Raw genomic sequence first — 25547 nt, forward strand, 5'->3', positions numbered from 1 at the left:
TCCTCCAGCTCCACACTGGGGTACCATTTCAGGTTTTTTTTTCACCCCCACACAGCCTTGGTATAGGGAGGCCAAAACAAACATGGATTGCCTGGTATCCAAGGTTCAACTGTATACTTGATAGTTCCGTGTTGTCTCTGGGCACTGCCCTCAGGAAAGATGAACTCACTAGACGGCATAAGTTCAAGGTGAGGAGTAGATGGTTTCGAGGGGACCCAAGGAAAATTTTTTACCCAGAGGTGGCAGAAATATAGAATTTGCTGTCTGAGAAGTTGGTGGAGACAGGTGCTCTCGCAATATTTAAGGAGCTTCTTGTCGAGCACTTAAAATGCCGGGGCATAGCAGGCTATGGACCAAGTGCAGTTAAGTGGGATTACAGTAGTTTGATGTTTGTTGGTTGGCATAGACATGGTGGGCTGAAGGGATGGTTTCTATTATGTACGACTCTATTACTGTGACCTTGGAAGAAGTATGGTGTACATTCACCAAAGATAAGTGAGATTATGGGGTTAGATAATGAGCACAGACTAAGGGAGCATTCCCTGGAGTATAAAAGATTAAGCAGTGATGTAATTGATTAAAGATGATTAAAAACCTTCCTAGCATTGAGAGAGAAGCTATTGCCGCTGATAATTGTGGAGCACGTAGGCAAAGAAGTTGAAAACAAGGGGGCATTAGCATAAAACTCGAGCCAGGCTTTTCAGAGGCAATGTCAAGAAGAACTTCTTCACACAGAGTGGAGTGGAAATCTGGAACTCTTTCCCCCAAACTGAAAGGTCACAACTGGAATGATAATTTAATGCCAAGTTGCAGGTCAAACAAGGGACGATGGAATCAAGGAGGCAAATGATCTTCTGTTTCTTGTGTGAATCCAGGGGCTCAGTCATCAGTGGAAATGCCAATACCAGAGTCAGGGAGCTTAGACATCTGTGACAATACTGTGGCTTTAACAGGTGTATTTTGTCCTGGTTTCTTTTAGAGAGAGACTGGGGGACAAGTGCCGAGCAGTCTATGGAAGATAAACAAATTGTGAAATCTTGGGTTTTTTTCTAAAAGCTGGAACAATAGATGCAGCCTGAATGGGTGTGGTCAAGCTCCCACAGACCAGGGATTTTAAGTTTAGCTTTCAGCAGTTGTTGCTGGGGTCTCAGCAGGGTTACAAGGCAGTAAATCTCTCCCAGCTGCTACATTCTCTCTCAGAGTTTTCTCTGGATGATTTTCCTCCTGGACTGCTGCGGGAGTTACATGTGAGACAATCTGTTTTCTGAATTTGCCTTTTGCCAAGGGTATGTTTATGGGGTATTACTGTTACTGTTAAGTAGTAAAATAATCTATTATTCTGACAAGTTTTCCAATAGAGTTAAATTATTCTGAGTTCCCCTTTCTTTTGTTGTATTTTAACTATAGTGTTTGAATAAATTATGGTTTGCTTAACTTCGTGGAGTTGGACCAATCGAATTGCATCTGGAACACCGCAACTCACATTTACCTTTAAAATAAAAAAAAAGTTAGGGTCTAGGCTACCTTCTTAAGGCATGTGGAGGTGGTCTGGTTTTGTCCATAACATATTTGATGAAAGGTTGAACTTTCCCAGCCACCATTGCCACATGCACTAGTCCTGTTGTGTGATCTGACACTGGGGGAGGGAAGAGAACAGCAACAATATGGGACCAATTCCCAGGAGAATCACTGCATCAATTTCAGGATAACCACAGTGGTATCTAAAACTGGGTCAGGCCGGGTTACAACTACCTTCAGTGTAGAATCTGGGTCCCTTTTGTTGTGGATCAGAAAAATCTCAGTCCCTTCCTTTTGTAACCGCAGAGTTCTGTCGCCATCAGGTAGTCCTGCTGTATCACTGAAAAGGGTAGATTCTGTCAATGTTTAAATCCAGCTTCTAGTTAAGAGAACAAAAACATTATTAGCATATATTTTGCATTATAATGCAGATGATCCTAGCTCCTATTCCTGGCATCATTCAAATCTCCCCTTCCACACACCACCCCGTTCACCAACCGTGAGGAAGACATAAGCCATGGATCAGAGGTAGGGGTCTGGCTGCCTTTCACACTGCATTTCTCTGTGCTCTGCTCGATATTAACAGAACCCAGAGACCTGGACACTAACGTTAAAACCAATAGTAGAATATTTCTGAGCCACTGGTCTCTCTTGCTGGAGGGGCTCGACAATGCCGAGAAAGAACAGCTTGGTTCCCATCAGAAACTGTGTGAATCACAGGAGCACAAAGCTACAGAGATTGAATAAGCAGGACTTTTTTTTAAAAAGAATTCCTACAGTGTGGAAACAGGCCCTTCGTCCCAACAAGTCCACACCGACCCTCAGAGCACCCCCTAAACCACACATCCCTGAACAGTAGGGCAATTTAGCATGGTCAATCCATCTAGCCTGCACATCTTTGGACAGTGGGAGGAAACCGGAACACCCGGAAGAAACCCACGCAGACATGCGGAGAATGTGCAAACTCCACACAGACAGTCACCCGATGGTGGAATTGAACCCGGGTACTGGTGCTGTGAGGCAACGGTGCTAACCACTGAGCCACCGTGCTGCCATGCTGCCCCAAACTTGCCAACGCGGATTCTCAATATATCTTTCCATCCCCTTGACTGAATCCTGACAATTGAACTTTTTAAATCACCATTAAAAATCTTGCTTGGATTTTCCCAACAGCAAAACTAAATGATATTGAAAGTGAAACAGAAGTAAGAGTACCTGGAGGCTGTGCAGTAGACTGAACGCTCAAGATGGTCCCAGTAGCTGTCCACAGGAGTTAGTCTGCCCTAAATGTAAGAAAATGGGGAATCCTTTTCAAAGGGTCCCATTTCATTTACCCTTGACAGCAGGAAAGGAAAAGTAAGCTAAAGGGAAGAAAGAAATAAAGAAAAAGAGAGCAAAAGAAAATGTGCACGTGTGTGAGAGATAGAAAGAGAGAGAGAGGGAGAAAGAGAGAGAGAGAGAGAGAGAGATAGGTAGAGAAGGAGAAAGAGAGAGAGAGACAGCACAGAATGGAAGAGATTTAAGTAGAAAGAACTCAAAAAGGAGTTGAGATACAGATCAGCCACGAATGACAGCAAAGGTTCGGAGGGAGGAGAAGTGGCTTTTTCCATGGTTCTGCTAAATCCTTTCTCAACTTTTCTTGGACAAATAATTCTGAAATGTATAAGCAGAGTCCCAAGATTAAAACGCAGATGGACACCAACCAAGCAAGGAAGCAGGAGATGGGACACAAACGGAAGAGAACTTGCTGTGAGTAAACTGTCATGTAACTTTCTCAAATGACCAAGATACCCTCATCAGTCCCTAATACTGTCAGAAGTAACAGAGGACATGCTTCCTCCCATTTCTACTAGGAAAGTATAAAAGGTTACACCATGACCAGTGCTTATCTTCCAACCAATACAGTTTAAATTATGATGCTGCTTTGTATCATTGGGTTGCAAACAAAATAGTCATCACATCTAATTATGTCAGTTAATGACTTCATGGTAATTTACTATCCATTAAGCAATTTGGAATATTTAAGAAAAGTGATAATAAACTTAATAAACTGAGAGGAAACAGTACAAGTTTATCAGAGAACCTTGTCATTCTCTACTCATCGCACACCCATTGTCTCAGCAGGTATAAAGATTAAAAGATGATCTAACTTAGATGTTTAAAGGTGATTAAAAGGATTTAACTGAAGAGAGAGAGCAACCAATGTACCTGATGGGGGAAGTCCAAGACCAGGGCCTGTAAACAGAATTAGAGCCAGGTTCTGAAGGTGGTAGCGGCCCTAACTCCGAGCCAAAAAGACCAGGTTCATTTCCCATCTGCTCCGACACAGCAGAACAGATTGATTTTAAAACATCTACAGTCAGATAGATCTACCAGGAGAGGCAATGGCCTAGTGGTATTATCACTGGATTGTTAATCCAGAGACCAAGATAACGTTCTGGGTTCGAATCCTGCCACAGCAGATGTTGGAATTTGAATTCCATAAATATCTGAATTAAGAATCTAGTGGTAACCATGAATCCATTGTCGATTGTCAGGGGAAAAACCCGTTAGGTTCACAAATGTCCTTTAAGGAAGGAAATTGCCATCCTCACCTGGTCTGGCCTACATGTGACTCCAGACCCACAGCAATGTGGTTGACTCTCAACTGCCCTCTGGACAATTAGGAATGGGCAATAAATGCTGCCTAAAAGCGACGCCCTTGTACCGTAAGCGAATAAAGGAAAAATAAAACAGGTTGTTCAAAGGTGAAGTCAGGAAGCACTTTTTTGCGCAGAAGAATTGTGGAAGTCTGGAATGCTCTCCTTTAAAAGTTGTTGAGACGGGGTGGAAAATTCCAACACAGAATTAGATTTCCCTTAGGGAAGGGAATGTATGGAATGAAAGTAAGTGCAGTTGAGTTATAGATCACTCATGATCCCGTTGAATGGTAGAAATGGTTAGAGTGCTTAAAGAGCCCCTTTCTGTTCCCAAGAATAATTTTTCATCTTAATTTGGGTAAATAAAGGTATATGTTAGAATAAAATATTCCATTCAAAAAAACAATTTACAAAATAATGATTAAAAATCTTCCAAGGTATCGCAATTGGATTCGTATTACTGCCACATCAGAGACAATGTGCCAAAATATTACAACGTTTACAATGAGCTTCCAGCAACACTGCTGCTCCAGCAATCTGCAAGGGTTAAATGGCAATGAGGGTTTTGCTGAAGACTGGGGTTGAACATTGCGGCAGATTGCAAAGCTGCAAGCCTTAAAGCATGGATCCTAACTTTACCAATTCAGTTCAGAGAAACAGATTGGGACGTACTGTGGGCAGATCTCCCTTAAACTGTTCTTGGGTGCAGATGACTGCATGTCCAAAACTCAAGAGGAATATCAGCTGGAAGCTCATATTCCACTGTGGATCTAGTCATGCACAAAAGGACAATCTGTTCAAACATCTTCCTCATATCCAAATGTTTTACACTGCCTGCTCCCTGTATTGTATGCAAGACATTTCGCACCTTCCCCTACTTTTCCCGGATCCTTAAACAGAGTCTTCTCACCATCCTTACCCTTCCCTCCCACTTCTAATCTGCAGAGGTTTGAAGATAATGAGAAACAGGAACGGGGTAGACCATTTAATCTAGCAGGTCCATTCCATCATTTGAAAAATCATGGCAGATCTGTTTGAAGCCTTAACTCCACTTTGCTGTTTGCCCCCAATAACTTCTGCCTACTTTGTGGATCAAAAGTCAGTCTAATTCACCCTTGAATATATTCAATGACCCGGCCTCCACTGCTTTTGGAGATAGAGAATCCCAAAGATCGATGACCCTCAGAAGAAATTCCTCCTCTTCTGCATCTTAACAGGGAGGGCCTTAAATTTTAAACTGTGTCTCCTGGTTCTAAATCTCCACCATGAGGAGAAACACCCTCTCAGCACCTAACTTGCCAAGCACCCCTCAAGAACGTGTACATTTCAATAAGATCACCTCTCATTCTTCAAAGCCCCAATAAGCATAGACTCAAAACGCACTCAACCTTTCCTTATAAGGCAATCCCTTCACATCTCAGGAATTAGCCAAGTGAAGCTTCTCAGAATTGCTTCCTATACAAACTTACTTGTTCTTATCTGTTGACGTATTTTTCTTTCAACACAAGTCGTGGTCACACTGTGGACCTAAACCTTCACTCGCTGGTCTTAACTTAAAAAAAAATCATGAAACTATTGCTTCCTGTACCTCCATATCCTAGAATAGGAATCAGAACAGAGGCTAAAGTTGCTGTTGACAGTGATGCTGAATGGTGTTTCTGTTGACTTTTGAAATGAGAGTCGGGGGACTAGAATTTACACTGCCAGGTACCATACATTGCCATTATGTAATGAAATACTTAGGATTTAGTTCTGAAAAATCAGACGAGCTAGCTCCCACGTGGTTCAATGAAATAGTGCAGGCACAGCAAAAGGAAACAGTGATTTGGAGACAAGAGACCAGGCAGGCAGAGAAACAGGGAGTTCAAGAAACACCTTCCTGAGGTACACTGAAGAGAGAAAATAAAGTTAGATTACATCGAAACCACAGTGACACCAAAGTGGACCTTTAACAGATTTCAGATTCTGGCAACTTTGTGGGGCACTGAGTGGGTGATACCATGTAACTTTCCTGTAACGAGAAGCTTTATTAAGGGGTTGTGCCAAACAATTATCAACCCAACTGTTGTTGTACCAAGTAATTTAAAGAGACAGGTAATTCGTTCAGTGGATAACTGTAACAGAATGGAATGATTCTCAGATCCAGATACCTTGCAAGACTTCAGATCTGATCCCTGGTCTGCGTTGAGCACATTGATGAGTTGTCACAGGAATGCTACTATCGCACTCATTAATGTCCAGCAACAAAGACTGGGAGGGTGGGGAACACAGCGCTAATCTCCTAATCACCAAAAAGTGATCTTACTGAAAATGTTAAGTTGGTTACATTGAGAAAGGACAGGAATACAAAAACGGCAGGCCATTCAGCCCCTTGAACTTGTTCTACTATTCCACTGGATCATGGGTGGAAATAGGGTTGGTTTTGATGTGGTTCTTGGGGCAGAGAAGTGTCTCACCACAGCAGCCTGGCCTTGACACAGACGTGGGTGAGGAGAGGTTACTTGTGAACTGTGGGGCTGGAACCGATATGAAAACTTCAGGGAGGAGGGGGCATTTAGGGTGGAAAGTAACTCACGAATACCATTAGCACTCTCAAAAGAATGGATAGGGCACGAGGACACAACCATAACAGACAGGTGGTTGTAGACTGTACCTGACCTGCCTCCACATCAGCTAATGAACAGTTACTTTCTAACATGGGGAGACAAAGAAAATCTAAAACTGAGGCCTTGGTGGGTCACTAGAATTGGGGGACAGCAGTTGATTAAGAGACCTGCTCATGAACACTTATGTCTGGGTTTAGATCCAGCTCAGAGGGGATGAACATCTCTAGCTGGAAATCACCAACGTGAATGGAGTCTCCATCCAGCTCTTGGTGTGAACAGTCCAAAAGTGTTGCTCAGAAAAGCAACAAGATTGGGGATAAAAAGACAAAAAGCCAACGTCAGCAAAAGGAAGCTCTTCTGAAGTTGGGCCAGAACAATGAGAGCATTCCTTTGCATCTAACCAGAACGGAGGCGGTGGTACTTATATAATGCTCCTGCATTGGTAATCTAGAGGCATGGACGAATGCTCTGAGGACCAGAGTTCAAATCCCATAGACATTGGTGAAATTAGATTTCAATTAATAAATCTGGAATGTAAAGCTGGTCTCAGGGATGTTCATGACAACTATTGTCAATTGTCACAAAAACCCATGTGGCTCACTGACATCCCAAGCCCAGTACCAACAGCGCTCAGCTCGACAAGCAGAAAAATTCACAGATGCAAATAAGTGTAAATCGTTATAACGTCTTTGCGGTACAAAGTGACATTTGGCAAGACTTGCAGGTAGTGTGCCTGCAGATGGACACAGTATGGTACAACCCAACCTAGATAAGGGAGGGGATAAGAAGAAAAACAAAATGACTTTGGCTTTGAAATGTTAAGAGCACTTTTGTACAAAACCTGTGAATGAATAGGCAAACCTCATTATTGTTAACAGAATAACAACACTTTACAAAATAGCTTGGTGCAAATAGCAAAAACACTACATCAGACAAAGAACCAGACTGTTATCAAATATCAAAGTAAAGCAGACATAAATTTTGTTATGTGCTAAATATTGCACAGCAGGAATTAAAACCAATCACTTCTTTGCAACTTGCCCAGATGCAGATTAGTTTTGGATGCTTGTTGACTGTTGAGTCTTGCCATTTTGTGACTGAGTTGGGCTAAAGTCCCTACAATTGAGTAGTTTTGTACAGATTTTGGCACAGAAGCAGCTCATGCAGCCCAATTAGTTTTTGTATTTTATCTCTACATGAGTGAAATAACTGCAGAGAGGCCGGTATCCTATCACCAAGCCACCCTTTATTTACATGTGCACAGTACATGGGCTCTGACCAGACAGCTCAAAGCCAGCCCTTGGAGGGTGAGGACTCTCTGACACTCCAGTTTACTTCTGTCAGCCAGGGCTCCCTGATTGGAACAGATTAACAATCCCAATCAAGACTCTCAGTCAATGAGATCCACCTGGCTATAGTTCCAATCGCTACAATGAACCTTCTCCCCTCATCTTGTTCTATTAACAGAACCTTCTATTCCTTTCTCCTTCATTGGTGCTCCAGCCATTTCCTAAAGCATCAATCCTATTTTACCTTAACTACCCATTGTGTTAACGAGTTCCACACTCTGGCTTATAAAGTTTCCCTTGAATTCCCAACTGAATTTATTGGTGCCCATCTTATACTTATGGCTCCCTAGCTTTCAAAATGTTACTGGAGGGAAATAGCTGCTGTTGCTCCCGCCAACTGAGCACGTCAACAACAACAGAGGCCACTGTAAAAGATCAAGGTTACTCACAAAATTATTTTCTACAGATTAAAACGAGCTTTTCTGCCTAGACTGCATCATCGAATAATTAAAATCTACAAGATCACTGCACTGCTTGTTCTGCCCAGAAACAAAAATACACCATTTCCTCTATCACAGCAACCACCTGGGTCTTGAACAACATTTGGCTTCAGTGTCTGGGATGCTTGTTACAAGGGTTGAGTGCTCTGAATTTAAAGCTCAGTGATTTAGTGGTTTGGATCAGAAATTGGCTAGCTGTAAGAAGACAGGGGGTGGTGGTTGATGGGAAATGTTCATCCTGGAGTTCAGTTACTAGTGGTGTACCTCAAGGATCTGTTTTGGGGCCACTGCTGTTTGTCATTTTTATAAATGACCTGGATGAGGGCGGAGAAGGATGGGTTAGTAAATTTGCGGATGACACCAAAGTCGGTGGAGTTGTGGATAGTGCGGAAGGATGTTGCAGGTTACAGAGGGACATAGATAAGCTGCAGAGCTGGGCTGAGAGGTGGCAAATGTAGTTTAGTGCGGAAAAGTGTGAGGTGATTCACTTTGGAAGGAGTAACAGGAATACAGAGTACTGGGCTAATGGTAAGATTCTTGGTAGTGTGGATGAGCAGAGAGATCTCGGTGTCCATGTGCATAGATCACTGGAAGTTGCCACCCAGGTTGATAGGGTTGTTAAGAAGGCGTACAGTATGTTAGGTTTTATTGGTAGAGGGATTGAGTTTCGGAGCCATGAGGTCATGTTGCAGCTGTACAAAACTCTGGTGCGGCCGCACTTGGAGTATTGCGTACAGTTCTGGTCACCGCATTATAGGAAGGATGTGGAAGCATTGGAAAGGGTGCAGAGGAGATTTACCAGGATGTTGCCTGGTATGGAGGGAAGGTCTTATGAGGAAAGGCTGAGGGTCTTGAGGCTGTTTTCGTTAGAGAGAAGAAGGTTGAGAGGTGACTTAATAGAGACATACAAGATGATCAGAGGATTAGATAGGGTGGGCAGTGGGAGCCTTTTTCCTCGGATGGTGATGGCTAGCACGAGGGGACATAGTTTTAAATTGAGGGATGATAGATATAGGACAGATGTCAGAGGTAGGTTCTTTACTCAGAGAGTAGAAAGGGCGTGGAATGCCCTGCCTGCAAAAGTAGTAGACTCGCCAACTTTAAGGGCATTTAAATGGTCATTGGATAAACATATGGATGATAATGGAATAGTTTAGGTTAGATGGGCTTCACATTGGTTTCACAGGTCAGCGCAACATCGAGGGCCGAAGGGCCTGTACTGCGCTGTAATGTTCTATGTACTATGTTCTAATAGAAAAATGCAACCAAAAATTCACCCATTTATCCATTTTAATCTATGCCCCTTGCCTTATGATCATGCTTTACAGGATTGTGCAAGCCAGGAACACTTTCTTGCCTGTTTAATAGTACATCTGCTTTTACAAGGACCACCCCTTTGGAGGCTGAAGTGTTCTAGTTTTTCTGATCTTTCCTTATTGCCAGGCCCTCAGATTCAGAATCACCTTTGTAGTCCTCCTTTTATCCACCTTCACAGCTTAAACATGACCTATATCCCTATACAGTGACCAGAATGCTCACTTTCAATTACATTTAAAGTTGGAAACTATATTGGCCCAAAAATCGGGGGCTTTGGAACCAAAGGCCCAATCAATCATCTCAGCATCAGGTTCTGTACCTTACATGTCAACCAATTCCCTCTCTGCCTCGGGATCCTTTGCCTGGAATTCAGCTCATTACTTATCTCAATTCCGGGCTCTGGACCTTAGAATTCAGGCCACGTGCAAGCAGCCAAGGCTGCTATTCTATCCTTGCCAGCTGGCTCCAGGTGTGATAAGTTCAATATCGAGTTCTGCCCTTGCAGCTCACCTTGATTGACAATTGGAAGCTGGCAGGGGACCAGCTGTCCCAGGTCGATTTAGGATCAATATTCATGGCGATAACGCAAAACAAAATACCCGAAGATAGTGTGTTCAAACATGACTGCTCCCAAGAATTTGTAGAATTGTTTTTAAAGTCCAATGTAAAATTATTTATGTTTGTTGAACCCAGGACCAGAAGTGCAACAACAGTATATAAGGACACAGATTAAAACCCACTGTAATCTTGAGGACGGCTGATGTAGATTTCATGCTACACAGTGACGCACTGAAACCGATTCTGTCCACTCCCAATTCCCCACAAGAATGTTTACATGAGCTTTGCTTAAGGGCTCACCGATTGACTTTGAAAGTACAAAGGCAAGTGTACAATGCAGGGGGCTGCCATACAGGCCATGCTGCCTGTGCCAGCCCTCTGACAGAACTGACTGATTAGTGGATGATGAGACTAAATTACAAAATTGTTATGTGCAGAAGGAGATCATTTGGCACCAGCTCCCTAAGCATTTTGACTTGGAGTCACTCTCCTGCCCTTTCTCCGTAAGCCTGCATGTTGTTTCTAATTCCCTCTTGAATGCCTCAATCGAACCTGCCTTCACTACATTTCCAAGCAGCATGCTCCTTCCTTTGGAGGAAAATCCCGGTAACCCTGTATGATGGAAGGAAATCCAAGGGTATCGATCTTTAAGCAAAGAAGGGCTGGACACTTTACACATCATGTACTAAAAAGTGGATGGATATTTCTGTTGCATGCAAAAAATATTCTACCTTGTTGTGTCGATCTACACAGGAAAAACAAGTGAACTGTAAACAAGGGTGGCACTGATAGACGCTGAAGGGTCAGTTAAAAAAAACCAAAGCAAAGAAACAAAACACACACCAGAGAGAGACAACCAAACAGGAGACTCTGGAAATACAGAACATATCTGAGAAAGTGTTGGTCAACATTTCAGACGTGAAACAGAAGACTCTCACAAAAGGCCTATATCTGAAACACTTTTCCACCTTTGCTAATTACAGAATTTTACGTTTTTATTTCATCTTTGCAGCATTTGTGGCTTTATTTCCTATTTGTTTTCTTTGATAGATACTGACTGGTCTCCCATGGCGTTGCTTACAGCGCCCACAGCGGGGAAACAGAAACAGTTTAGAGGCTGAATACTGCGATGGGTGTGTGGCTATTACCTTGTTCGAATCGTCCCCATCTTCAGAGGTTATCCACACCCGTCTCTCGTCGCCTGCACAGGATGCAATAACAGATTCAGCATTATGTTCACGTTGACTTTTCTGCATTTCATAATGGGTACACTTAATTCATGTGATACTTTACATAGTGATATATAGTAACAAGGAAAGTAGGGGCAAGAGAAGGCCATTCAGCCCATCAAGCCTGCTATTATTCAATGATCATGTCTGATCCTCTAACTCAACGCTATACTGCCTATATTTCTCCATAAGCCTTCAGTGTATACAAATCTGTTTATTGCTTAAATATATTTAGTGGCTTGAGGCCTCCACAGCCTTACATTGGGGTGGATAGGCAAGGAGTGCATGGCAAGCAAAGAAGCCATATTGTTGAAAATTGAAAACTGAAGCAAAACAATGTTAAAGAGATCAGACTTTCCTCTAAAACAACAAAGTATTAACTACAGTCAGATTATTTCAGACATTTCTTGCCAGAGAACCAGACATGGATTAAGATACTGTAACATTCTTCAAACTTAAATAACTTTTACAGCTTGGCATTACAGCATACAAAGTGTTGAAATTTTTTTTCACATTACTGGTTAGGCCAACATTTATTCCCCATTCTAATTGCCCTTGAGAAGGTGATGGTGAAACACCCTCTTGCATGACATCTGGTATAGGTCCACCCACAGTGCTATTAGAAAGGGAGTTCCACAAATTTGACTGAGTTATTGTATAGGAACAGCGATATAATTCCAAGTTAGGTTGGAGTGTGGTTTGGAGGGGAACTTGCAGGTGGTGGTGCTCCCATGTAGTTGTTGCCCTCGTCCTTCTTGGTGGTAGAGGTCACGGATTTGGAAGATGCTGTCAGCGCCTAAGATGGCGCAATATACAAGACATAATGGAACAGGTGAGGTGGAATGAGTTTCCTGTAGTGATGGGTTTAATAGCAGTTAGGTAGGGGATGACTATTCTGCAACTTTGCTCTATTACGTTTGGGGATTGGCACAAACACATACACAACCATCTAGCAGGAGAGTCAATAAGTAGGTGGCGTCAATGGCAGGGTAGATTGTACAAACTGTTATGGAGGGAGTTGGCTAAATGAACTTTATCTCGCTTCATGTTTTCTAAGATTCACACATAGTATTATAATAGTTCCCACCTACAGCAAACATTTATACCTATCAGTTCACAGAGTATGCACTTTTATGCTATTCACTGAACGCTACCATTAGCTTCTGTTTAAAGGACTACCTTGTTATCCCTGGACAGTCAGAAGGAATAGTCCACTTGTAGTGTTTAACTCACCATCAACATAGCCAAACTCTCTCTCGTGGGCTCGTGTTAGGATTTCTTTATATAAAGCCTCAGCCTGTCTGTACTTTCCTTGCTTCAAGTAGCAGGAAGCCTAGAACAGAGAAGGTAAGAATTAAAGATCTGCATACTCAGGGAAAACATCAACACAAACTAAAATCTAAACATGAACTTCTATTTACATGACAAATATCGCCAGCGAGACAACTCACTTTTAATTTATTCTTCTCGGGAATTGGCTGTGACTGGCAAAGGCAGTGTATGTTACTCACCCCCAGTTGCACTTGAACTGAGTGGTCAGAGCAAGCCACTTAAGCGGGTAATTAAGAATCAGCCTCATTGCTGTGGGTCTGTAGTCACACGTAGGCCAGATCAGGTAAGGACATTAGTGAACTAGATGGGTGCTGTTTTACAAACTATCAATGATAGTTCTGCAGTCAACATTACTGAGGTTGGCTTTCAATCTCAGATTTAAAAAAAAAATCTATTAACTGAATTTAAATTCAGTCAGGTGCCGTGCTGGAATTGGAGCCAGTCTGTGCCACTGGACTACTAATCAAATGACATTACTATTACAACATCATCAGCCCATAAAATCTCTATTAATATTGCTAATTTTCTGATTTTTATGGTTTATCCTAAATTCTAAATTCCCTGGCCTCTTCCTTTCCTGTAGTCACACTCAACACAGTGAAACCAATGCTTCTTGCAGTAGGTTCAATTCCAACTCCTGCTTTTTCCTCAAAAATACACACAAATCTTTCACACCCCTCATATAATTGGGTCTTAAGACTTAAGTGAGGCACCTTCTAATTGAGCATTTGTTTAATCTCATTGTCATACAGCATGGTAACAGACTCTTCGGTCTAACCATTTATGCCGAACATAATCCCAAACTAAACTAGCCCCACCTGCCTGCTCCTGGCCCATATCTCTCCAAACCTTTCCTATTCACGTACTTATCTAGGCACTTTTGTAAATGTTGTAACTGAGTCCCCTCCACGACTTCTTCAGGGAGGTTCATTCCACATGCAAACCACCCTCTGAATGAAAAAATTGGCCCTTACGTCCTTTTTTAATCTCTCTCCTGTCACTTTAAAGATATGCACCCTAGCTTTGAAATCCCGCATCCTAGGAAAAAGGCACCTAACATTAACCCTATCTATACTCTTCATTATTTCATAAACATCTATAAACGTCACCTCTCAACCACCTATGCTCTGGTGAAAACAGTCCTAGCCTATCCAGCTTTTCTTTATAACTGAAACCTTTCACACCCAGCAACATCAATCGTGACGTCATTTTATTCATGGGCCTTGCTGGCACTTATTGTCCAGCCCTAAACACCCTGGGGCGAGGCACCCACATCTGAAGTGAACACAAAATCCTCTCTGTTATTCATTCTTGGGAAGCAGGCTTTGCTAGCTGGGTCAGCATTTATTGCCCATCCCTGGCTGCCCTTCAGAAGGTGACGGTACCTGCATTCTTGAATCATGTAGCCCAATTGCTGTAAGATGCATCCACAGTTCTTTTGGGGATGGCGTTCCAGGATTTTGACACAGTAAGACTGAAGGAACAGCGATATATTTCTAGGTCAGGATGGTGAGATGTGACCAACCGCCAGACAGCGAGGTCATTGCTTGACTGATTGCGACATCAGGGGCCTTAGCAAAACTACAGTCACTGGGAATTAGGGAGAAAACTCTCCAATGGCTGAAGTCATACCTGGCACAAAGGAAGGTGGCTGAGGTTGTTGGAGGTCAGTCATCTCAGCTCCAGGATATCTCTGCAGGAGTCTAACATAGCCTTGCTTTTTCCTGCAATCTTTCCTGGTAAGGTCAGCATTTGTTGCCCCCCCCTAACTGTCCTTAAAGTGAAAGTCTTTCTAGGCCATTTCAGAGAGCAGCTAATGGTCAACCACATTGCTAAGAGTCTGGAGTCAATTGTAGGCCAGACCTAAAGGACAGTAATGAACTAAGTGGGATTTTACAAGAATCCAGTAGATTGGAGAAGTTGGGACTATTTTCCTATCAGAGGAAAAGGCTAATAGGAGATTCAACTGCAGTTTTCAAAAATCATGAGAGGTCCACACACAGTAGACAGTGAGAAACCTTTCCCCCTCATAAATGGATCAAGAACAAGAGGGTACAGATTTCAAGTGATTTGCAAAAGAAGTAAATGTGATGCGAAAACAAACTTTTTCACACAGCAGGTCTGGTAAGTATTGCCCGGAAACATGGTAGAGGCAGGTTCAGTTGAGACATTCAAGATGGCATTGGATGATTATGGAAATAGAAAAAATATGCAGGGAGTGGATGGGGAGTGGGAGGTTATGACTACAGGGTATGATGCTTATTCAGACATGAGGGATCAAATGACCTTCTTACGAACTGCAACAATTCTGTGATTAATGGTCACCAATACTGGGAGTAGTGTTTCATTACAAATTTGTCCAGTTAATTGAATTTAAATTCCCCCAAGTGGGAGTCAAATTAGCATCTCTAAATCAATAGTCTTTGGATTACGAGTGCAATAACATAACTACCATGGTATCGTGAAATTCTAACTTAGTTTCTCAAATCAGAAAAGTACGCAATCATATCAGGACCAAGCGAAATATCTTCTGGAAGATAGCAGCCTAATGCTTGTTAACCTTTTTTTGAGCAGTACAGGGTATCAATACTGGGAAATACAAGAATTTCCACCGAATAAAAACCGATACAACTGCAGATTCTGTAAATCAGGAACAAAAAACAGAAGTTGCTGGAAAAGCTCAGCAGGTCTGGCAGCATTTGTGAAGAAAAAAATCAGAGTTAACATTTCGGGTCTGATGACCCTTCCTCAGAACTGGTTTTTAAACCCTATATGCACACGACTGCAAAGAAAAAGCAGAAATCATGTAATCAACTCCAACGGACCCCAGAATTTAAATAACAAGCGGGAAAACACAACAACGCTTCATCGGAGGCTGCACTGATGATGTTACCCAGCAGGGTAATGAAACATCTGCAAACTAACAAACCAGCTCGGAAGCGAGCCAACCACAGCATCCACAACCCAAGCTACAAATCTCCTCAAGGACCTTATGCACTGAGAATATTCCAACAGATTCCACATGGGAATTTCAATGATCAACACAGAAAGGTGCCTTTCAATTAACCAATCTCTGCAGGAATCAAATCTGGATTTATGAGGTGGAAAGTCTGTGGTTTAAGACCAGCTAGACCTTAGCAACGTTCGCTCTAATCTAAATAAAATTGAAAAACGGGAGGGATTTACTACAGTTCATTCAACTTTAGAATGACTGGCATTAATACAATGAGGTGCACTTTCCCAAACACTTCTTGAAATATTGATCCAATTCTCTCTTAAAAGATTGTAAAAGTCTGCCTGCTTCAACAACTTCCCACAGGCAACGTTCTCTCCACACACACTGCCAGATCTGCTAAGTTGCTCCAGCAACTTCTATTTGTCATTACTCCACTAAGGCTTGTCTCAATAGAAATTTTTCCCAACTTCCCTTCTGTCTCTTTCGTCTCTTTTTTGTATAGCTCTGAGATCGGCCCGTTTCCATTTAAGTAAATTACAGGACTGCTCTCAGACACAGTTGTAATACTGAGTCAAACTGGCCAAGGGAGACTTTTGGAATGCTGCCTAGTTTGTCCAGGATTCGCTGATTTGCAAATACACTACGAACCCTCTCAGAGCAAATTCAGCCAATGATTTCCTTCTCTTGTTCCTAGGATGTGGGTGATACTACTCAGGCCAACATGTACTGCCTACCTTCAAGTGCCCTCGTGAAAGTTCACATCTTGGTGCGCCGTGTGTATTTATGGATATCATGCAAGGACAGAGATTAGGGTGTGAAGTCCCTGGCACTCAGTTGGATAGGCTCAAACATTAAGAACAGACGTGATTATGTGCAAAATTTCTCTGTTCTCCAGACAACTAAAGCAAGTTTATTTCCTCACCAGGTTATTCTTTGTCTTGGCCACATTGGGATCCTCTGATCCCAGCTTGGTCTGGTAGATCTCTAGTGCCCGCTCATAGTAATACTCCACCTCCTCGTACTTCCCCTGGTTTTGGCACAACAGAGCCAGATTATTCAGTTGCTTTGCTACATCGGGGTGGTCCTTGCCCAGTACCTGAGGATTCAGAACACCAAAGTTAGCAAAACTCTCTCAAGAAAGACTTGCACATAGGTATATTAAGCAATGCATATCAGGAAGTGCTTCACTATCATGAATTGCTTTGAAATGCAATGGCTTTACTTCTGGAGATTTTGGTTGAGAGAGAGAGAGGAACACTGGTTAAGACACCACAATAATTCTCTGTTTTTACAGTCACACAGCAGAGACGGAGTGTTTGACTCTTCATGGTTCTTTGAAGCACTTTTCTAATTATTACCACTCGACGTTCTTTCTTCATTGCATTATACTTGAAATTCTATATCCAATCCCTTTTTGAAAGTTACTACTGAATCCAATTTCTCTACCTGTTGGGCAAGGTATGCCAGTCATAATGACTTGCTGGGTAAAATAAAGAATTTTCCATGTCTCACCTAATTTGACAATTGCCTTAAATTCCTGTCCCTCATACCAATTAGTACAGTTATTCTTTATTTCTGCTCTCTGAAATCACTGGGATAGGTGAATGCCTGGCAGTGTGGCACTCCGTCATTTATTTTCAGACAATACACACTCCAGCAAGTGCAAGAACACACATGCAAGCACACTGACAAGTCTCCATGCATATGCACACGCACGCCCACCGCAACAAGTGCGCACGCATGCACTCAGCCCGACAAGCAAGAGTCCACACCGCGACAAGCGTGCTCGCGCATATGCACATGCATGCCCACCCCGACAAGCGCAGACACACATCCACATGCGCGCAGTCAGCCCGACAAGCACACGCACGCATCCACACGCGTGCAGTCAGTCCAAGAAGCGGGCACGCACGTCCACACGCGCGCACGCAGCCCGACAAGCAGGCACGCACGTCCACACGCGCGCACGCAGCCCGACAAGCAGGCACGCACGTCCACACGCGCGCACGCAGCCCGACAAGCAGGCACGCACGTCCACACGCGCGCACTCGGGCTGACAAGTGCGCGCACCCTCACCCCAACAAGTGGGCACACATCGGCACACAGATACACACACACAGATAAGTGCCTGTGCATGCACAAACACACATTCTGCTAAGTGCATGTTTGCTTGCACACACACAAATGCACGCAAGCAGACATACCTATAAGCACATAAATGCCCACATTCTAACACAGATATCCGACACATACACGCTCACTTCTTGACATTTGCTGGTATTGTGACACAGCATATGCACAGACTCTGACATACACGTGAACTACTGGTCAAGCCACTCTGATATGTAAAGACTTCTGAAGAGATGGGGACGAAAGTAACAATAAAGTAATACTAACAGTATGTTTAAGAGTAGGTGGGATCCTCATCGTCAACTAATATGGGCAAATAAGTGCAGGGACAACACACCAGTTACAGTTCTGGCTCTAGCTGCAATACTGCAATACACAATTCACCTCTGGAGTTCTGCTGTTAACCATATATCCCCAAAGCATGGAGGGAAAACATATTTATCTTTTAAACCTAATTTGCATGCAGCCCATTTGAGACCTAAATTGGTTAAAGCTGAATGTTGCCGGAGATCATTTAAAAAGTCTGCTGGAAGAAATTCCTTAGGGGGTCACAGGATGGCATGGAGGCTCAGTGGTTAGCACTGCTGCCCCATGGCGCCAGGAACCCAGGTTTGATTCCACTCTCAGGTGACTGTGTCTGTGGAGTTTGCACATTCTCCCGTGTCTGCATGGGTTTCCTCCGAGTGCTCCGGTTTTCTCCCACAGTCCAAAGATATGCAGTTTAGGGTGGATTGGACGTGCTAAATTGCACCATAGTGTCCAGGGACGTGCAGGCTGGATGGATTAGTCATGGGAAATGCAGGGTTACAGGGATAGGGTCTGCTCTTCAGAGAGTTGGTGTGGACTCGATGGGCCAAATGGCCTGCTTCCACACTGTGGGGATTCTATTCTATAATTATACATGAACTAAACACGTTGGACTCAGGCATGCAAATCAGATTAGCAATTGCTAAAACTTGGGAATGCCGACAGGTGGGAAGAAGTGTTTTTCTTAAATTGGAAGTTCAGATGTGATATCATTCACAATATGTCTGAGGATGCACTTATTTGTAAAGAGGAAAGTATTCCTTCATATTAGACATGACTGTCAGCCAGGTTATAAACAATACATTTAAAATTTATAGCACAAAACTGCTGGTTGGATATTTAACCCAACTGGGTCCATACCAATGTTCATGTACCACTTGATCCTCCATTAGCCTCTTTTTATCTCCCTATCAGAATTTCCTTTGCTTCCTTTATCCCTCTCGTTTGCTTAACAACTCTATAAATACACTCACATTTCTTTTAATTTGTTCATGACTGTGGGCATTGCTGACTCAGCTTTTGTTGCCCACTCCTAACTGAGGTAGCGGTGGTGAGCTGCCTTCATGAATCACTGCAGCTCAGTGTGGTGTAGGGGCACCCATAGTGCTGTATGGGAAAGCTGCCAAATATTCATCCAGTGATTATAAGGGAACTGCCCATATACTTTAAAGTTCAGGTTGGTGGGTGACTTGGAGGAGGTCAGTCTACCTGATGCTTGCTGGTCTTTCAGTGCAAGCTGGCACTGTCCCTGAATAAGTGTTGCAGATCACCACGTTCCAGGGTCCCGGGCTAAATGCTAAGGGATGCTCTGAAGCGTGGGGCAACCACCGCAGACGGGTAGTGGGGTGATTTTGCTGCCCAAAGCCTTTCAGCCATAGTACACCAAGTAGCTGGAAATTATAGAACCCCTAGGGCTGTGTGCCTTATAAAGAATGTACATTACGAATCAAGAGTATTGAAAATATATGGAGGTGCCTCAGACAGAGAGATGGTGTATAAAAAAAGACGGATGCAATTTCTGTAATTTTCAATGAATTGTTTTGCCCCTGAGCTGTATACCTGACGTCGTATGTATTTTGTAAATATCATATTGAGCAGGATATACTGTATGGGGACAAAACGAATTTTATTGTCAATTCTTTAATATTCGAGACAAAATGAATTTTTACAAATATCTTGAAGAAAGTGCAAGTCTTGGATAAAGTCTTGGAGAAAGGGGTTGCAGGTGTGCTCCCATAAAATATTTGCTGCACTATTCTTCCAGACTAGGCCTTCCCAAACCGAGCTCACTACCTCCAATAACATCACAATTTGAGATTTTGGGGTCTCGAGTTCTGAGGCTACAATGGCTGCCTTCAAACATGGACTGATTTCTGACAGCTGCAAGGCTCCTTTAAATCCTGATGATACATTTTAGTGGGTGGACGTGGTCAGATGGTGCAAACACATGAAGAAAGAAGGCCTGTGATAAGGTAGGTGTTCATCTTTTCTGGGGAAACCCTCGCCTCCTCCCCCGATGGCCAACCTAATAAGTCGAGCCTCCCTCCCTGTGCTCAATAATTGAAGCCCAGACACCCACTCTCAAATCCCCCAAAGTTTCAATGTTGGATCACACAAAATTTGAGGCATTAGTATGGTGTCACACTGGGTAAAAATGTTTTCTAGGTGAAAATGGTCACAGGTTTGGGAGGAGCTGTCAGAATAGCCTTGGCAAATTGCCCCCAGTGCCTCTCAAACAATTCAGGCTGAAACAGATTCCACTTTTAACCTCTCTCATTAATGAATTATCTCCTCAATTCCTTATTGGATTTATTAGTGACTGTCCTATCATTTTGATGTAACATGGTTATAAATCCACTGATTGATTACATGCTTTCCCAGCATTTGCAATCCTTGTTTATAGATCATTTCGACAAAAGAATGATACATCTATAGAATACCAGAGATATCACACCTTGTTAAGGAAGCAGTTGGTCAACTGATGCCAATTACCTCAGAGCTGGAGCTGAAAGTGAAACACAGGGCAGGAGGAGTAGAGTGTTCAGCCCCCAAGCTCTGCTCCAACATACCATGAGATTATGGACAATATGCACCTCAGTATTGTCTATTTGCCTTTGTTCCATGTCCCTAGAACTCATCTACTCAACAAAAACTTACCTCTAGCCTTTTACAATTTTAATTGCATCAGCATAAATAGCTTTTCTGGGAAGAAGAGTATTCACTTCGCTTTACTTGTACAAGGGCATTCTGATTTCATACTGAACAGCCTAACTCAAAATTTATGATCCCCTTTGGTTCTACTCCACCAGAAGGAATATCTACCTCATTCAATCTACTTAGGCATTAACAATGTCTCTTATTTGAGAATACAAAGCATGTTCACACAGTGAACACCACCAACTGCAAGGTTCACTCCAAGCCATTCACCATCCTGGCTTGGAAACATATCACTGTTCCTCACTGTCGCTGGGTCAAAATCCCTCCCTAAGGGCACTGTGGGTCCACCTACAGCACATGGACCGCAGCAGTTTAAGAAGGCAGCTCATCACCACCACCTTCTCAAGGGCAACTAGGGACAGGCAACAAATGTTGGTTAGCCAGTGATGCCCACGTCCCACCAGTGAACAAAAAAGTCCCTACTTATAATTTAATCCTTTAACGCCTGGGATTATTCTGGCAAATATTCACATCACCCTTTCCAAAATCAAGCATTTAAAACTCTCCTGTCCTTCTGTTTACTTGCTGTATTCACACTATGGATTTGAACCAATATGTCCCAATTAAAAGAATAATATGTTTTGTCCCAGCTTATAAAGAGGATTCACTGCACTCACCACGAGCAATGTCACAGGACATCGAATAGTATTTATGTAGGATATCACTAATGGACATACTATGGTGGCTCAGTGGTTAGCACTGCTGCCTCACAGCGCCAGGGACCCAGGTTTGATTCCAGCCTCGGGCGACAGTCTGTGTGGAGTTTGTGCGTTATCCCTGTATCAGTGTGGGCTTCCTCTGGGATCTCTGGTTTCCTCCCACAGTCCAAAGTTGTGCAGGTTAGGTGGACTGGCTATGCTAAATTGCCCATAGTGCCCAGGGACATGCACACACTAGGTGGGTTAGCCATGAAAAATGCAGGGTGATAAGATAGGGGGCATGGGTCTGTGTGAGATGCTCTTCGGAGGGTCGGTGTGGACTTGATGGGCCGAATGTCCTGCTTCCATAGTTTAGGGATTCTATGATATTTTCTAGTGGAACTTTCATGGCATTGCACAATCTCAATGTTTGCTGGAGGAAGGAGGAGGAAGACAAAACTAAGCAGTTTCTACTAGGATACTGAATGGGATTTTTTTTTTAATAATTCTTTCACAGAACATTGGCTAGTAAATGCTGGCCAAACTTAATTCCCCTTGAATAATTAGCTTGATAGGCTATTCCAGAGGGCACTAGTACATTGTGGCAGCTCACATGTAGGGCAGCCCGGGTCAAAATGGTAGATTTCCTTCTCTGAAGGGTCATTAACTAATTAGACAGGTTTTATGACACTTGTTTCATGGCCACCATCACTGAGACTAGCTTTCACTTCCAGATTTTATTGATTGAAAAAGATTTCACCAGATGTCATGCAGGATTTGAACCCATGCCCCCAGAGTATTAGCCTGGGCCTCCGGATTATTAGTGCAGTGAATTCCCATTACGCCGACCGCCTCCCCCTAACCTTTTCACGGATTTCCAAAGCTCTCTTGCACAGTGGTTCAGCTTCTTTGTATTTTCCTCTCTTGCCAAATAGCACAGCAAGATTATTCAAAGTAGCAGCCACCTGCGTGGGAGGAATTAAAATGCCAGGTTAGTACAAGATAGTTTTTAATCTAGCTTCTGTAATTTCCCCAGTCCTGAAGATGCGAGGGCTCTCTTTTACAGAGTTTAGGGCTCCACAGGCATGCATTTCAGCAAGGGGGTCACCATAGATTCATAGAATTGCACAGAAACATCAGTCCAACTTGTCCATGCTGACAGAGATCCTAAATTAATCTAGTCCCATTTACCAGCATTTGGTCCATATCGCTCTAGACCGTTCCTATTCATATACCTATCCAGGTGCCTTTTACATGTTGTAATTGTACCAGCCTCCACCACCTCCTCCTCTTCCATACACGCACCACCCTCTGCATGAAAAAGTTGCCCCTCAGGTCCCCTTTAAATCTTTCCCCTCTCACCTTAAACCTATGCCCTCTAGTCCTGGACTCCCCAGCCGTGGGGAAAAGACCTTGGTCATTCACCCTATCCATGCCCCTCATGATTTTATAAACCTCTATAAAGGTCACTCCTTAGCCTGATCTGCAACAATCATCAGCTGGAGGAATTAGTCTGCATCGAGTGATCTCATGTAGACCCGCTGGGTGATCAGCAGCTGAAACACTGGCCCATTTCCAACTTTCCTCCCTAATCAAGGAGCATTAACTATAACTGCAGGGTCTTGGTGCCAGTTTGGAGGAAGTCAAACAACACCACACCACCTCACCATTGCAATGTCTCTGGTAATTAAAGCACAGAAAGAGGCCATTCAGCTCAACCGATAACACCTAGTGCGCCTCCTTCAACACCTCAACTCACCCAGTCAGCATTTCCTTCCACACCCTTCTCCCTCATGTGCTTATCAAACTTTTCCTTAAATGCATCTACGCTATTCACCTTAATCACAGTGAATTCTACATTCTCACCACTCTCTGGGCAAAGAAGTTTCTCCTGAATTTGCAATTGGTGTTATTAGTGACCATCTTGTATTGATGGCTCCTGATTCTGGTTTGATTCTTGAATCTAACCCTCTCTTAACCTGGAGGACATTTGGCAGGTCACGAGACATTAGGTTAGCCGAAATACTTTTTAGCTAAAAAAGACTTGCAGTTAGCCTGCACTCTTTACACACTCAAGGTCCAAAAGTGCCTATGTACTTACTTTCGAAACAGTTCAAGAATAGAGATTGGTTTGAATTTCTTTGCTTTTCTTCAGATATTCACCAGATTGTTTGCATCATCCAAGAGGGCTGAAGCAGCTTTGGTTTACCTATCATCTAAAAGACTTATGGAAACTTATAAAATCATGAGAGGCATAGATAAGATGAATAGCCAAGGTCTTTTCCCCAGGGTGGGGGAGTCCAAAACTAGAGGGAATAGGTTTAAGGAGAGAGGGGAAAGATTTAAAAGGGCCTGAGGAGCAACTTTTCCCCATATTTGCAGATATGGAGTGAGCTGCCAGAGGAAGTGGTACAGGAGAGTACAATTACAACATTTAAAAGACATTTGGACAGGTACATGGGATAGGAAAGGTTCAGAGACAAATGGGCTAAATGCTGGAAATGGGATGAGTTCAGTTTAGCAAACTTTTGTCAGCATGGATGAGTTGGGCCAAAAGGGCCTATTTCCATGCTTATGACTCTATGGGATCTGTAGCACTCTGTCAACAGTATACTGGTAGTTCGTACTGGGAAACATGGTCGACTAGGTGGTGAGAAAGAGTCAGACACTGAAACTCAGACAGTGTGTAATGAATTGTTGTTTTAAACAGCTGCTGCTGCCCCTATGGTGTGTACTCCAGCAAGTGTGAACAACTCTCCAGGTAGGAGAGAAAACTCAGGGAGGCAATACTATACCACACCCTTGCATGAAGCACCAACGATCCTTCTGTACCCTGTCAATCCTAAATCCTTCATGATGATGTCCTTCCCTACCTTTGTAACTTCCTCCGTCCTTACAATCTGCTAAGGTCTCTGGACTCCTCCAATTCTGGCCTCATGCATCTCCAATTTTAGTTACCCCATCATTGCCTTCAGCTATCTGTGCCCAAGTTCTGCGGTTAAATCTTTCTAATTCCACTCACCTCCTTTAAAATCTACTGTTCGGGCAAGCTTTAGGCATTGGCCCTAATTACTGTTTATGTGGTATTGTCAAAGAATCCCTACATTGTGCAAGCAGGCCATTTTGCCCATTGAGTCCACACCGACCCTCTGAAGAGTAGCCCACCCAGACCCAGCCCCCACTATCCTATCACTGGAACTTTGCATTTCCCATGGCTAACCCACCTCGTCTGCACATCCTTGGACACTATGGGGCAATTTAGCATGGCCATTCCATCTAACCAGCACATCTTTGGACTTTGGGAGGAAACCAGAGGCACCTGGAGGAAACCCACGCAGACACAGGAAGAACGTGCAAACTCCACACAGACACCTGAGGCTGGAATCTAATCCAGATCCCTGACGCTGTGGGCAGCAGTGCTAACCATTGAGCCACCACGCTGCATCAAATTTAGTTTATCATAGCTGAAGCAAGTCTTGGGATGTTTTGCTACATTAACTGTGTCAAGAACGTACAATTATTGTATTGGCTGACAAGCCAACCTTTCTGACTTAAGTAATTTACTCCACTAACCAGTGAATGATCATTGCATCTTTCAGCCCGGCTAAAGACTGTAACAGTAAAACAATAAACTCACCGCTGGATGATCCTGGCCCAGGGTTTTCTCCCGGATTGTCAGGGCATCATTTAAAAGATTTGCAGCTTCTTTGTATTTGTTTTGATCTCTGTAAAAAGGGAAAAGGACTGTGAGGAGAAGTTCTGAGAAGAACTGTGGAAGTTAGGGTTAGGGTTACAGTAACTGGTAAAGTTC

General features: G+C 43.2%; 1 protein-coding gene across 6 annotated transcripts in view; it reads right to left on the bottom strand.

Moving 5' to 3' along the window:
* LOC109921384 (kinesin light chain 1-like) overlaps positions 1–25547 on the bottom strand; it is a 74480-nt gene that overhangs the window by 13938 nt on the left and 34995 nt on the right. For 3 of the 6 annotated variants that reach the window (XM_048618183.1, XM_020521417.2, XM_048618182.1), the window contains 7 exons: positions 25374–25461; positions 22600–22701; positions 16867–17040; positions 12890–12989; positions 11576–11628; positions 2734–2801; positions 1753–1858 (listed from right to left, as the gene is read on the bottom strand). In XM_048618183.1, the coding sequence (XP_048474140.1) occupies positions 1753–1858; positions 2734–2801; positions 11576–11628; positions 12890–12989; positions 16867–17040; positions 22600–22701; positions 25374–25461 (691 nt within the window). Of the gene's footprint in view, positions 1–1752; positions 1898–2733; positions 2802–11575; positions 11629–12889; positions 12990–16866; positions 17041–22599; positions 22702–25373; positions 25462–25547 lie in introns of all 6 variants that reach the window. The other 3 variants (XR_007265781.1, XM_048618184.1, XM_020521419.2) reach the window with 3 other exon arrangements.

This window comes from Rhincodon typus, chromosome 39 (assembly GCF_021869965.1).
Source record: "Rhincodon typus isolate 14 chromosome 39, sRhiTyp1.1, whole genome shotgun sequence".
NCBI lineage: Eukaryota > Metazoa > Chordata > Chondrichthyes > Orectolobiformes > Rhincodontidae > Rhincodon > Rhincodon typus.